Here is a 14,794-nt window from a genome sequence, read left to right on the forward strand (position 1 = left end):
CTTCTTCTTTCAACAATAAAGACTTATAGCTTCGCGACCGTACACCAAATCATCTTGAAATTTTGCACACTTGTTACTCTTCATGACTTCTACTACAGTATGAAGTTTCACGTCGATCAATAAAGCGATTCAAGAGATATCCATTAAAAAAAAAAAATTCGTTTAATTAACGATATCTGCGAAACCACGTGACCTATCGCAAATTCTAAAATGACATTTTAGTAGACTGACATGCTGAACAGAGCTGTGAATTTTCTCTTCGATTGGATCAAAAATGAGGGAGGAGCTAGGTTTTAAAGGTTCATGCTTAAAAACGTCATAACTCTGAAACCATGTGTCGGATGATGTCGTGCTCGCTGACTTTTTTGTTCGTCATGGGTATGCGATTCTGCTTGCAAAGTTTGGCCTCGATCTGTACAGCCGTTGCAGAGAAAAAGCGGTTTTCGTGTTTTCACGAAAAACAATATGGCTGCCGAACCACGTGACCTGCGACGTCATATTTACCATTAAAATATTATACAGACCGAGTCCCTCCTATGGTGAAAATTTTATCTCAATCGGCCCTATTATTGCAGAGAAAATGTTTTTAAAAGGAAATTAAAACTTAAAATGGCAATAGCACTCACTGTGAGACGTGGCCTGGCAACACAAAATGGTGTGTTTCTTCTTCTTTCAACAATAAAGACTTATAGCTTCGCGACCGTACACCAAATCATCTTGAAATTTTGCACACTTGTTACTCTTCATGACTTCTACTACAGTATGAAGTTTCACGTCGATCAATAAAGCGATTCAAGAGATATCCATTAAAAAAAAAAATTTCGTTTAATTAACGATATCTGCCAAACCACGTGACCTATCGCAAATTCTAAAATGACATTTTAGTCGACTGACATGCTGAACAGATCTTTGAATTTTCTCTTCGATTGGATCAAAAATGAGGGAGGAGCTAGGTTTTAAAGGTTCATGCTTAAAAACGTCATAACTCTGAAACCATGTGTCGGATGATGTCGTGCTCGCTGACTTTTTTGTTCGTCATGGGTATGCGATTCTGCTTGCAAAATTTGGCCTCGATCTGTTCAGCCGTTGCAGAGAAAAAGGGATTTTCGTGTTTTCACGAAAAACAAGATGGCGGCCGAACCACGTGACCTGCGACGTCATAATTACCATTAAAATATTCTACAGACCGAGTCCCTCCTAAGGTGAAAATTTTATCTCAATCGGCCCTATTATTGCAGAGAAAATGTTTTTTAAAGGAAATTAAAACTTAAAATGGCAATAGCACTGGGAGACGTGGCCTGGAAGGACAAAATGGTGTGTTTTTTCTTCTTTCAACAATAAAGACTTATAGCTTCGCCACCGTACATCCAATCATCTTGAAATTTTGCACACTTGTTCCGCTTGATGAGAGCTACATTCCTTTAAAGATTCAAGTCGATCCATGCAGTGGTTCAATAGTTACAAGCTTTTTAAAATTTAACTTCCATTATTTATTGCAGCCAAACCATGTGACTTATCAAAACATCTCAAGTAACGTTGAAACACCCCCCCCCCCCCCCCCCCATGAGGAACATTTGTGTAAAGTTTGCACTCGATATCTCCACAAATTATGGAGGTGATTCCATTTCTAGTTTGAGCTTTAAAACGTCATAACTCTGAAACCACGTGTCGGATGACGTCGTGCTCGCTGACTTTTTTGTTCGTCATGGGTATGCGAATACGCATGCCAAGGTTGGGCTCGATCCGTTCAGCCGTTGTGGAGAAAAAGATTTTTTTGTGTTTTTTCACGGAAAACAAGATGGCGGCCGAACCATGTGACGTATGACTTCGAAAATTTTCGCATTCTGAGTTTTTTTTAACTAAGCATCTGGGAAAAAAATCCCATTTTCGGGGGAGAAAATTTTTTGTTTGACGAATTCTTACCTCTTAACGTTAGCATTTTTAATATACTCGATACACATGTCTTTTGTTCCCATTGAAGAGTTCTATAGAATGAGCCATTCCTCAAATTTTTCCATTGAGCCGTTGCGGAGATACAGAGGGGAAAAGTTGAATTTGTTTTACAAGATGGCGCCCACACCACGTGACCTATGACGTCATAATTAGCATGAAAAAATTCTAGGAGACGAGGCGATCATTTGATGAAAATTTCATGCCAATCCGACCAGCGGTTGCTGAGAACATTAATTATGAACTTTTCGGAGGTGCAAAATAGGGCGGAAGAATAATAATAAGAAAAACTCTAGCAGTAATAATAGGTTACTCTCCATTTCATGGAGAGTAAACCTAATAATAATACTGATGCTTGAATGGAATGATGTTGATTGGAATATTGTGATTAAGATTGTAAATGTTTTACAGCTTTTGTACAAGTTAGCAGGTTTGTTACTTTCTATTATTAAGTGGCGTGTGACTCCAATGACTATTTCTTCAAAAAGGTTAACTTTCACTTGTGCTGATTTTTAATATGTGCTTCAGTCGGTAACTGCCATGCTTCCTGACAACCATTCAGCAGATGCTAGTAAATTAGTTTCAAGATACAAGTTAACAAAAGTATAACAAACCAGTCACTGTGACCTCAACAGGTACTCATAAGAGTGAAGCACTCGATTACGGCAGCACAGGCTCCAAGCCAGCAATAGTTCCACATTACCACACAAATGCACCATAACGAGCAAGCGATGGAACGAGCAAGCAATGGAACGAGCTCGCATTTTGGAGGACATTTACCAGTAAGCCCAGGTATTACTGCACAAATTGCACCACCATGCTACCACGAGCTAACGAGCTCGCATTTTGGAGGACATTTACCAGTAAGCCCAGGTATTACTGCACAAATTGCACCACCATGCTACCACGAGCTAACGAGCTCGCATTTTGGAAGACATTTACCAGTAAGCCCAGGTATTCCTGCACAAATTGCACCACCATGCTACCACGAGCTAACGAGCTCGCATTTTGGAGGAAATTTACCAGTAAGCCCAGGTATTACTGCACAAATTGCACCACAATGCTACCATGAGCTAACGAGCTCGCATTTTGGAAGACATTTACCAGTAAGCCCAGGTATTACTGCACAAATTGCACCACGATGCTACCACGAGCTAACGAGCTCGCATTTTGGAGGAAATTTACCAGTAAGCCCAGGTATTACTGCACAAATTGCACCACAATGCTACCATGAGCTAACGAGCTCGCATTTTGGAAGACATTTACCAGTAAGCCCAGGTATTACTGCACAAATTGCACCACGATGCTACCACGAGCTAACGAGCTCGCATTTTGGAGGAAATTTACCAGTAAGCCCAGGTATTACTGCACAAATTGCACCACCATGCTACCACGAGCTAACGAGCTCGCATTTTGGAGGAAATTTACCAGTAAGCCCAGGTATTACTGCACAAATTGCACCACCATGCTACCACGAGCTAACGAGCTCGCATTTTGGAGGAAATTTACCAGTAAGCCCAGGTATTACTGCACAAATTGCACCACAATGCTACCATGAGCTAACGAGCTCGCATTTTGGAGGACATTTACCAGTAAGCCCAGGTATTACTGCACAAATTGCACCACCATGCTACCACGAGCTAACGAGCTCGCATTTTGGAGGAAATTTACCAGTAGGCCCAGGTATTACTGCACAAACTGCATGGCAATGCCACCACAAGCTAACAAGGGAACGAGCTCAAATTTTGGAGGAAATGTACCAAGATGCTCCAGTATTACTGCACAAATGGCACCGCAATACAACAACGGGCTTGTGAAGGATCAAGCTCGCATTTTGGAGGACATTTACCAGTAAGCCCAGGTATTACTGCACAAATTGCACCACCATGCTACCACGAGCTAACGAGCTCGCATTTTGGAGGAAATTTACCAGTAGGCCCAGGTATTACTGCACAAACTGCATGGCAATGCCACCACAAGCTAACAAGGGAACGAGCTCAAATTTTGGAGGAAATGTACCAGGATGCTCCAGTATTACTGCACAAATGGCACCGCAATACAACAACGGGCTTGTGAAGGATCAAGCTCGCATTTTGGAGGACATTTACCAGTAGACCATGTCACTGCACAAAAGGCACGGCAATGCCACCATGAGCTGCAGAGGAAAAGACCTCGCATTTTGGGGGAAATTTACCAGGATGCTCCAGTATTACCGCAAAAATGGCACTGCTATATTACCATGAGCTGGAGAGGGAAAGAGCTGACATTTTGGAGAAAATTTACCAGTCGGCCTCGTTATTACTGCACAAAGGGCATCACAATGCCACCACAAGCTAAAACCGAAACAAACACTCAAATTTGAAGGATATTTACCAGGACATCCAATTGCCTCATGACATTAATGCCAAGCAGTACATTTATATTCCATTGTCATTATATGCTTGTGGCTCATGTGATGCACACAAATAGTCCAACACCTCAATGAAAGTCTGCATTTAAAAATAAATAACTAAAGAAAAACAACAAGAACAAAACCAAAAATCAAATAATGTCCCGGCTTGTGTGCATCCCTCTCACATCTCTTTGACAAAAGTAGCGTCGGGGTTCGGGAAGATGTTGCCATCGTTCCTTCCCAGTGAGCTTCCAGGGCAGAAGAAATTCAAGCGCAGGTATGTGTAGTCTCCCTCCACAGACATACTGATGTTCTGCTCACGGCATGGGGCACAGATGTGATGTATACATACGACACGGATCGACAATTCGAGAGCTTTAAACAGATGTTGTCTATGCATCAAGTGCAGTAAATAAAATAACTAGATGGTATTCATAGAATACTTACCCCATGCAGTCAACTCATGCTCAAGAAATTTCAAACTGACCAGACTAAGCATTGTTCCTGTCAAATTATGACATCATAATGAAGGTCCGAATGACACCTTCATTAACATATATCTTATTCTGCATGGGGAGTACTTGACAACACACCATGTTTTAATTGTTACCATTGAGCGGTTTCGGAGATATAGAGGTGCAACGTTTTTCCAAGATGGCAAGTACATGTGACCAATGACCCAATAATTTTGTAAATGCCATCGGTCCGTCTTTACAATCTCACAATGCCATCGGTCCATCCTCAGAATCTCACAATGCCATCGGTCCGTCCTCAGAATCTCACAATGCCATCGGTCCGTCCTCAGAATCTCACAATGCCATCGGTCCATCCTCAGAATCTCACAATGCCATCGGTCCGTCCTCAGAATCTCACAATGCCATCGGTCCGTCCTCAGAATCTCACTATGCCATCGGTCCGTCCTCAGAATCTCACAATGCCATCGGTCCGTCCTCAGAATCTCACAATGCCATCGGTCCGTCCTCAGAATCTCACAATGCCATCGGTCCGTCCTCAGAATCTCACAATGCCATCGGTCCGTCCTCAGAATCTCACAATGCCATCGGTCCGTCCTCAGAATCTCACAATGCCATCGGTCCGTCCTCAGAATCTCACAATGCCATCGGTCCGTCCTCAGAATCTCACAATGCCATCGGTCCGTCCTCAGAATCTCACAATGCCATCGGTCCGTCCTCAGAATCTCACAATGCCATCGGTCCATCCTCAGAATCTCACAATGCCATCGGTCCGTCCTCAGAATCTCACAATGCCATCGGTCCGTCCTAAGAATCTCACAATGCCATCGGCCCGTCCTCAGAATCTCACAATGCCATCGGCCCGTCCTCAGAATCTCACAATGCCATCGGTCCGTCCTCAGAATCTCACAATGCCATCGGTCCGTCCTCAGAATCTCACAATGCCATCGGTCCGTCCTCAGAATCTCACAATGCCATCGGTCCATCCTCAGAATCTCACAATGCCATCGGTCCGTCCTCAGAATCTCACAATGCCATCGGTCCGTCCTCAGAATCTCACAATGCCATCGGTCCGTCCTCAGAATCTCACAATGCCATCGGTCCATCCTCAGAATCTCACAATGCCATCGGTCCATCCTCAGAATCTCACAATGCCATCGGTCCGTCCTCAGAATCTCACAACCCCATTGACTGCTGAACTCTGTTTTTAAAACAGGCCTCATTTGTACTGTCAAAGTATTTTCATGGCTATTTCTTGAATATTTATCGATTGAATATTGCAGGAAAAATGGTATTGCCATTTTTTATCCGAATGACTTGAAAATTGAACAGCATTTGTATATTGAGTCACTAAATTGGAAAACCAATTATTTTTGAGGTTAAGAGGTAAAAGGTCAACTCAAAGTCAAACTTCCAAAATCATCAATTTTCATCTGAAAAATCATCAATTTTCATCCGATTGACTTGGCAAATTGAACAGCATTTGCATAGTGCCTCACTGAATTGGGAAACCAACTTTTTTTTTAGGTCAAAAGGTCAAAGATCAACTCTAGGTCAAACTCTTAAAATCATCAATTTTCATCTAAAATCGTCACTTTTCATCCTATTGACCCGAGCTTTGATCAAGATCGTTAATTTTGATCTTGATGAAATAGACAATTTGCTGGATCAATTGCAACCTTTTTTCAGGGGATGGAAGGAGGGAAGGATTTTACAAGTATCGTGCTCTGCATGATGTCTTCTTGTTACTTGCTGGAAAAGATTCCGGCAAATATGTTGATCGGCTGGTTTGTCTGTCTGTTTGTTACTTGCTGGAAAAGATTCCGGCAAGTATGTTGATCGGTTGGTTTGTCTGTCTGTCTGTCTGTTTGTCTGTCTGTCTGTCTGTCTGTTTGCAGCACTACGTCTACACCGTTGCACGTAGAATCGCCAAATTTTGCACACGTGTTTGTCTTGCCCTGGAATACTGTGCCCAATTGATGACGTCATTGGTCACGTGGTTCGGCCGCCATCTTAGAAAAACCGAAAAACTTTGCTCCTCCATATCTCCAAAGGTGCTGAATAGAAAAAATTGAGACATGGCTCATTGTAAAGAACTCTCCATGGGGAATAAAATATGTTAATGATGACTTCATCGGTCACGTGGTTCGGTCGCCATATTTGTCCAAAATGGCCGATAAAAAGTACATTCCGGCAAGTCCTCGGTCTCTGACCGATTTTTCATCTGTCTGTCTGTCTGTTTGCAGCACTACGTCTACACCGTTGCACGTAGAATCGCCAAACTTTGCACACGTATTTGACTTGCCCTGGAATCGACTGTGCCCAATTGATGACATCATCGGTCACGTGGTTCGGCCGCCATCTTGGAAAAACCGAAAATCTTTGAACCTCTATATCTCCGAAAGTGTTGAATCGAAAAAATTTAGACATGGCTCATTGTAAAGAACTCTCCATGGGGAATAAAATATGTTAATGATGACGTCATCAGTCACGTGGTGAGTGGTGTTTTGGTGCTCGTCTCCCCTCACTGCTTCCTTCCTGCTCTTCTCCCCTCACCGCTTCCTTTCTGCTCTTCTCCCCTCACTACATCCTTCCTGCTCTTCTCCCCTCACTGCTTCCTTCCTGCTCTTCTCCCCTCACTGCTTCCTTCCTGCTCTTCTCTCCTCACTGCTTCCTTCCTGCTCTTCTCCCCTCACTGCTTCCTACCTGCTCTTCTTAGGTGTTCGAATCCCGATCGATCGCTGAATTAACACCAGGGGGGTTGACTCAGCCTGTCATCCTTCCGAGGTCGGCAAATTGAGTACCAGCTTGCTGGGATGAATGATCCGGTGTGTACCCCGATTCAGAATAGGCACACTGTATCCCTGCGCATCGTAAGAGCGTGACCAAGGGTTGGCGTCAGGAAGGGCATCCGGCCATAAAAAACATTGCCACAAACAGGGGCCCGCAAGGCTAACCCCCGCTCTAGCGGGGAAAATGGCCTTAAAACGATCATTCATTCATTAATTCACTGCACTGGAAAACATGGAGACAGGAATCCTGTATTGTAAAGGGTGGGGACTTGTAATACCCTCTCCCACCCGCAGGCGCCGCTACACGATATACATTTACATTGAGAACTTGCGCATGCACCCCCCCCCCCCCCCCCACCTCCTTTCCTTCCCCACAAGGCCATCGACAAAGTTTTAAAAAAAACAAAAAAAAAAACACCTATACACTAATGGGGTCATGCTGATCCTATGTAGCAAGTCTGGATGCAATTGGCCAAGAACTATAGGAGTAGCATGACAAACAAACACACACACACAGGTCCGTGAATTATAGTAAGGATTACTGTATTACCGCATGTATTTATAGCATCAATTTATTCATTTTTTATTTTAAAAATGCATTTAATAACGTTTTTTATGTAAAAAAGAAAAAAAAGGATTGATTTTGTGTTCAGGAACCAATTACTCACTTATTAGGTACATGTATTTATTTACAGGGGAGTTATTGATCCGGTTTATGTACATCCAGCTTACGAACACATTTTCAGGAACACTGGGTTCATAAACCAGGGACTCCCTGTATTCATAGGGTAGACCAAGACTTCACCTCGATGTGGGTCACTATCCACCCATGTTTTTCAGTTTTATATACAGTATACACAGACATCAAATGAATTGGATGAAAATTGATGCTTGTGACCTTTGGCCTTTTGACCAAAAACAATAGACTTTTAGCTTGTGACTACCTCTCCTAGGTGGCTAAGTTTTGTGAAGATCATAGTAAAAGTGCGACCTCTAGGTGACAAACAGGCAGACCGATAAGTAGACAGGCAAAGAGACAGACAACCAGACAGGAAAAGAGACAGGCAAAGAGACATACAGAAAGAGACAGACAGACAGAGCAGACAAACCAACATACTTGAGAATCTTCAAGGATATACTACGTGGAAGCATGGAAGGAAGAAGCAAGGTATAATTCTGTGACATGTTAACGACACGTATTACAAAATAAAAATGCATTCATCAATATATTCCCTTGTATTTTGAATTTTTTTAATCATATATTGGAATAGAAAACATTACCTTGTAGTTGCAATTACTCAGTCATGGTTCTTGTCTGTGTTTAATTTTGTATTAACATAATTGTTTACAATACTATATGTGAAGGTGTATATCACCATGTATAACCACAAACGATTCACTAAATTACAAGATCCAGTAATTACGGTGTCATTCAGCAAGCACCAAAAAAACGTTTTGAAATATGGGACGAAACCTTTATGGTGGCGATGTGGAAAGGCGTCGAGATGCCAAAGATGGGCAGTATGATGGACTCGTACTTCTTGTCAATGAAAATCTTCATGTCACGAATATCTGCCTCCTTTGGCATGAGCAAGGAGTTTTTATAAGATATATTGGACTTCCGTGTCCTGTCAGAGAGCAGACAAATGTAAAGATCAAACATCCGTCAACCTTTAAACGTGGACCAACTCAGATCATTTCAACGACAGGCAAACGAGCATCACCGTCAGTTTCCTTTCTTATTCAGAAAAAAACTAACCAAAACAAAAGTAATTACACTGTTAATTTCCTGATACCAAAACGAGGAATCATTCCAACTACTGATAAAGGAGCATCACCCACAGTTAACTTTCTTAATCAGAACAAAATTAACGAGATAAATGGGTTCACAAAACGATGGCCGAGAGTAACCCTTCCGCCAACCAGGGGAGGCTTATCCTTGGCAATCACCCGGGACTTCCCTTGGACCACCCCATATATATATTTTTTGGACCACCATATGAGGATGACCTTCACCATTTAGGGATAGAGTGTAAATGAAGAAAATGTGTCCCCATCAACAATCAAACCATAAAACTCAACATGAAAATCAGAGGACCATTATTGAAGTTATGATCAAAAACGTGTTTTTTGTGAATTAGGTCCCACTCTGAAAAAGGTAGATCAAGGACATGAATGCAATATCAGATGGACAACTTCAGGGCAGGTTCACTAAAATTACACAAAAACATCTTGGAGGGTCAAGCAGTCTTTGAGATTCCGCATTGGCAAACTTGAGCGATGACAAAAAAAACGCATTTTTTTCAGACTGCCATATTACCTTGACCTTTAACCCAGAAGGGTGTGATGTAAATTAGCATAAATGCACCTTATTCTAGATCTAGGCTATCTGGAGAGGGCAATTTAGTCCTGATCGGACAAACCGTTTTATTGAAAAATGTTGAAATCTTACTATAATTCACCAAATTTCCGTCTGTCTGTCTGTCTGTTCGAAGGTACCGTAAAAACTGCTGAACCGATCGCAAAGATATTTTGGGTGGATAATCCTGGGATCTCCAGGAGTAAAATAGGCTATTTAGTTTTCCCAATTTCAGCTTTGATCTCCAGCATGCTCAGGTTTGGACTCCCGCATAACATTTGCGTTCGAATAATGTTCATTGTGACGATGTTTTCATTGTGACGATGTTGTTTTCCTGGGTGCGCGCACAAACGGCTGCACCTGCCACGATCAGGACACGGGTTCAATCCCTGCCTGAAATAATTCTAACCCATTTCAACTGAAGGAAACACGTATCGGGAGTACATACGACATAGCGATTGTGAACACGATAATTATCGATCACGATTCACGACCACGATCATAGTGTATCGATCACTGTGGGACATTTGGTGAATTATAGTAAGATACTGTTTAGATTTTGATGATTTGCGTGTGATATGATTTAACGGATGTTTATATGAATCGTTTAAAATTCAAGGGTGCCCGGAGGGCGTGAATGGTGTTGGTGTCCTGTTTTCTGAGGAGTTTGTAGACAGTGTGGTGAGTGTGACTAGAGTGAGTGATAGGTTGATGATGGTGAAAATGATGATTGGAAAGCTCTTGGTGAACGTCATCTCGGGATATGCTCCGCAGGTTGGTCGAAGCGATGAAGAGAAGGACAAGTTCTGGTGTGCGATAGAGAAGCTGATGGAAAACGTGAAAGATGAGGAAGTTGTTGTGGTGGGAGGAGACCTGAATGGACATGTGGGAAGGAGTATGGATGGTTTTGAGGGAGTTCATGGGGGTTACGGATATGGTGTGAGAAATGGAGAAGGTGAAAGGATTTTGGAGTTTGCTGATGGAGCTGATTTGTTGATTTGTAATACTCAGTTCCAGAAAGAGGACAATAAGCTTGTTACATACACGTCAGGTGGGTCGACGACAACCGTTGACTACCTGATGGTGCGTCGGCGAGATAGGGGGCACCTCCGGGACACAAAGGTGATCCCGGGGGAGGAGGCTGTTTCACAGCACCACTTGGTTGTCTGCGACATAAGGGTGAAAGGTGCGAGGAGAGCTCGGCGGGTGAAGTACCAACCGAGAATGAAGGTGTGGAGGTTGAAAGAGGTGACAGTAAGGGAGGCATTAAAAGAGAGGCTGAGTAGGGTAGAGGATGATGTGGTTGAGCTTGAAAGTGGTTGGATGTCAATGAAAGCTAGTCTGTTGGGAGCCGTTGGTGAGGTATGTGGATGGACAAAAGGACCACCGAGGCACTCGGAAACATGGTGGTGGGATGTTGAGGTTGGAAAGAGGATTGACGAGAAGAAGAAGAAGTTCAAAGAGTGGCAGAAGGCGAAGGGTACGGGAGCAGAAACAGCAGAGCATGAAAGTTATAAGGCAGCCAGGAAGGCTGCAAAGAAAGAGGTAGCAAAGGCGCAGGAGGCATGCAGGAAAATGTTCGGAGAACGCTTGGATTCGGAAGAGGGTCAGAAAGCAGTATTCAGGATTGCAAAGCAGATAGCGAAAGAGAGGTGTGACGTGATGGGGGTGAGTTGCTTGAAGGATGAAGTGGGACAAATCGTTGTCGACCCAGATGGAATTAAAGGAAGATGGAAAAGATATATGGAAATGCTGTTGAATACAGAGAATGAATGGGATGGCAACATAGAGAGTAACCCAGTTTTAGGACCGGCAGAGAAGATAACTGAGAAGGAAGTTGAGGAAGCGATAAAAGCAATGAAGAGTGGAAAAGCGGGAGGGCCGACGGGAGTTGTGGGAGATATGTTGAAGGCAGCAGGAAGTTGGGGTGTGAAGAGAATGACAGAGATCTGTAATTTGGTGGTGAAAGAAGGCCGCATTCCAGTGAATTGGGAACTGAGTACCCTCGTCCCTCTATACAAGGGGAAAGGTGACCCTCTGGAGTGTGGCTCGTACCGAGCGATAACGTTATTGGAGCATGGAATGAAGGTATTGGAAAGGGTGTTGGAGAGGAGGATAAGGAAGAAAGTGAAGATCGACGAAATGCAGTTTGGATTTATGCCAGGAAGAGGAACGACAGATGCGCTTTTCATTGTGAGGCAGTTGCAGGAGAAGTACATGGATAAGAGGAAGAAGTTGTTTTTTGGGTTTGTTGATCTGGAGAAAGCATTCGATAGGGTTCCACGCAAAGTATTGACATGGGCATTGAGGAAGTTAGGAGTGGAGGAATGGTTGATCAGAGTAGTGATGGCAATGTACAAAAGAGCACGCACAGCTGTAAGGACGAAGGACGGGAACAGTGGTGAGTTTGAGGTGAAGGTGGGAGTGCATCAGGGGTCGGTACTAAGTCCACTACTATTTGTAGCTGTGATGGAGGTGCTGGCTCAGACCGTAAAGGAGGGTTTACCGTGGGAGTTGTTGTATGCAGATGATCTGGTGTTGATTGCGGAAAGTATGGATGGACTGAAGGAAAAGATGAACAAGTGGAAGGAATGTATGGAGACAAAAGGTCTGAAGGTGAATATCGGAAAGACAAAGGTCAAAGGTGATGGCAAGTGGTAAAGCATGTGGTGAGGTGGAAAGAACTGGGAAGTGGCCGTGTGCTGTGTGCAGGAAGGGTGTCGGAGTGAACTCCATTCAGTGTACAATGTGCGCTGAGTGGGTTCATCAAAAATGTAGTGGTCTGAGAGGGTCATTAACCAGTGTGGCAGCTACATTCAAATGTAAGGTGTGCACAGAGGGAGCTGCAGATGGAGGAAATGTTGAGTTGGATCTTGGAGACGGCATGAAGCTGGAAGGTGTGAAAACATTTTGCTACCTCGGAGACATGCTGAATGGAGAAGGTGGATCAGACTCGGCAACCGTTGCTCGAGTGAGATGTGCATGGAAGAAGTTTCGGGAACTGAGTGGCGTGCTGATGAGGAGGAGAGTGTCGCTGAAGCTGAAGGGAAAGGTGTATGCTGCATGTGTGAGAAGTGTTATGATTTATGGGAGCGAGACATGGGTAATGAACGTAGAGCAGCAACGAAGGCTGGAAAGGGTGGAAATGCGAATGGTTCGATGGATGTGCGGAGTATCGTTGAGAGAGAGGAAGACAAATGATGAATTGCGAAAGATGATGGGAATATTGCCTGTGATTGATGCTGTGAAGAGGAACAGGTTGAGATGGTTTGGTCATGTATTGAGGAAGGATGAAAGTGACTGGTTGAGAAGAGTGATGGAAGTTAATGTAGAAGGAAGTAGAGGACGGGGAAGACCGAGAAAGACTTGGCTAAAGATGGTGGAAGAAGAAATGCGGGCAAGGGGGTTAACAAGGAGAGATGCAGAAAATAGGGCAAAATGGAGAAGATTGTCATGGGGACCGCAAGGCTAACCCCCGCTCTAGCAGGGAACATGGCCTTAAAATGCATGTTGTTGTGTTGTTGTTGTTTAAAATTATTTTTAAAAGCCTTCAATTTCTGATATTTTACCTTTTCATTTGGGCTTTCCAATTGAAGCCCCACCCATAGGGCGGGTACCGTTGCTAGTGTCTATAATTGGACCATGGCCTTAAAAAATAGGTCAAGGTCTAAAAATTACGTCAACCCGCATATTTCGTATTCACATTATTGAGGCAAAATTCCATCCCGAAAGTCTGAGCCGACACCGATATATAGCTCGGAAATTGGGAGTGCAGGAAGAAAAAAAAAAACTTTCTAAATGGTGGTTTAGTACTCCTGGGGTCGTAGAAACTCTGTGGTACCATTAGCAATTGGGGCACCAATTGGATAAACAAACCCGACAACAAACAAACAAATAAACGAACCCGATTCCTCTTATCCCATGGAGAGGCTTAAAGAAATAAAATGTCTTGGCGATGAGTTCATTAAAATCGATCACGGGTCACATCAAACATGTCCTTGTGATGGAAAACTTAAGAGATTTGATGACGATGTCGACGGGGAGTAAATTTTACTTGATTGACTTTGAGATAAACTTCATTAAAGAATGATGCTCCACTGAAAATCCAAATAACATTCTTATTGAATGCGTTCAATTCGAGGCATTAACCAGTCCAATCACAGGTAAGAGCTAGTACTGGATAGTACAGTACTAGCTGGAGCTAGTACGAAGAGCACATTAAAAACGAAGCAGGTGCACAGACACTCGGCTCGACAAAGAGGTGTGCTGACAGGTGTACGGTTGTATATGGTACATTCATCATATTCAGAGAGCTTCCCAGCTAAGCTCACTTGTTCTTGTGCTGTTCTCCTTTCTGTTCAGTGAATCGACGTTTGGCTTCCTCGTTCATCTGCTGCGCCAATTCCTTCTGATGGGATCGGCGTTTCTCTTCAGATGTCATTTCGCTCTACCAGACACAATATTCCAAGAATCCAAAGTAAATATAAATTGCAATCATATTATTTTACTGTTCGATTACTTTCGTAATCTCAGCAGCATAATATTCTGCTTCAATCTGCCGGAACAACTGATTTGTCACACCCGGTCACCCGTAGACCCCGCAATTTCAATACACAGGTAACCATTTATTATCTATCCAACCTGATTAGTGTTTTTAAGGACCAAGATGCACATGTGCGATTTAGAAAACTCCAATGTTGTTCCAGTGTGATATGTATGACGAGCTGGAGTCTCCAATGAACTGGAACAAAATCTTCAACAACAACGAATTGCTCGTACAAAGCACATATTACAAGGACAAAGGCAAAGTGTACAACACGACAATGCT

At 43.2% G+C, this 14,794-nt stretch overlaps 1 protein-coding gene across 1 annotated transcript in view; it reads right to left on the reverse strand.

The window, feature by feature from the left end:
* Positions 1-14,794, reverse strand: part of LOC137434833 (FACT complex subunit SPT16) — a 151,799-nt gene that overhangs the window by 93,576 nt on the left and 43,429 nt on the right. Inside the window, exons 13-15 of the mRNA XM_068127967.2 lie at positions 14,298-14,413; positions 9,082-9,235; positions 4,528-4,655 (exon numbers count right to left, since the gene is read on the reverse strand). Of these exons, the coding sequence (XP_067984068.1) occupies positions 4,528-4,655; positions 9,082-9,235; positions 14,298-14,413 (398 nt within the window). The remainder of the gene's footprint in view (positions 1-4,527; positions 4,656-9,081; positions 9,236-14,297; positions 14,414-14,794) is intronic.

Source organism: Myxine glutinosa, chromosome 9 (assembly GCF_964187855.1).
Source record: "Myxine glutinosa chromosome 9, kmMyxGlut1.1, whole genome shotgun sequence".
Taxonomy (NCBI): Eukaryota; Metazoa; Chordata; class Myxini; order Myxiniformes; family Myxinidae; genus Myxine; species Myxine glutinosa.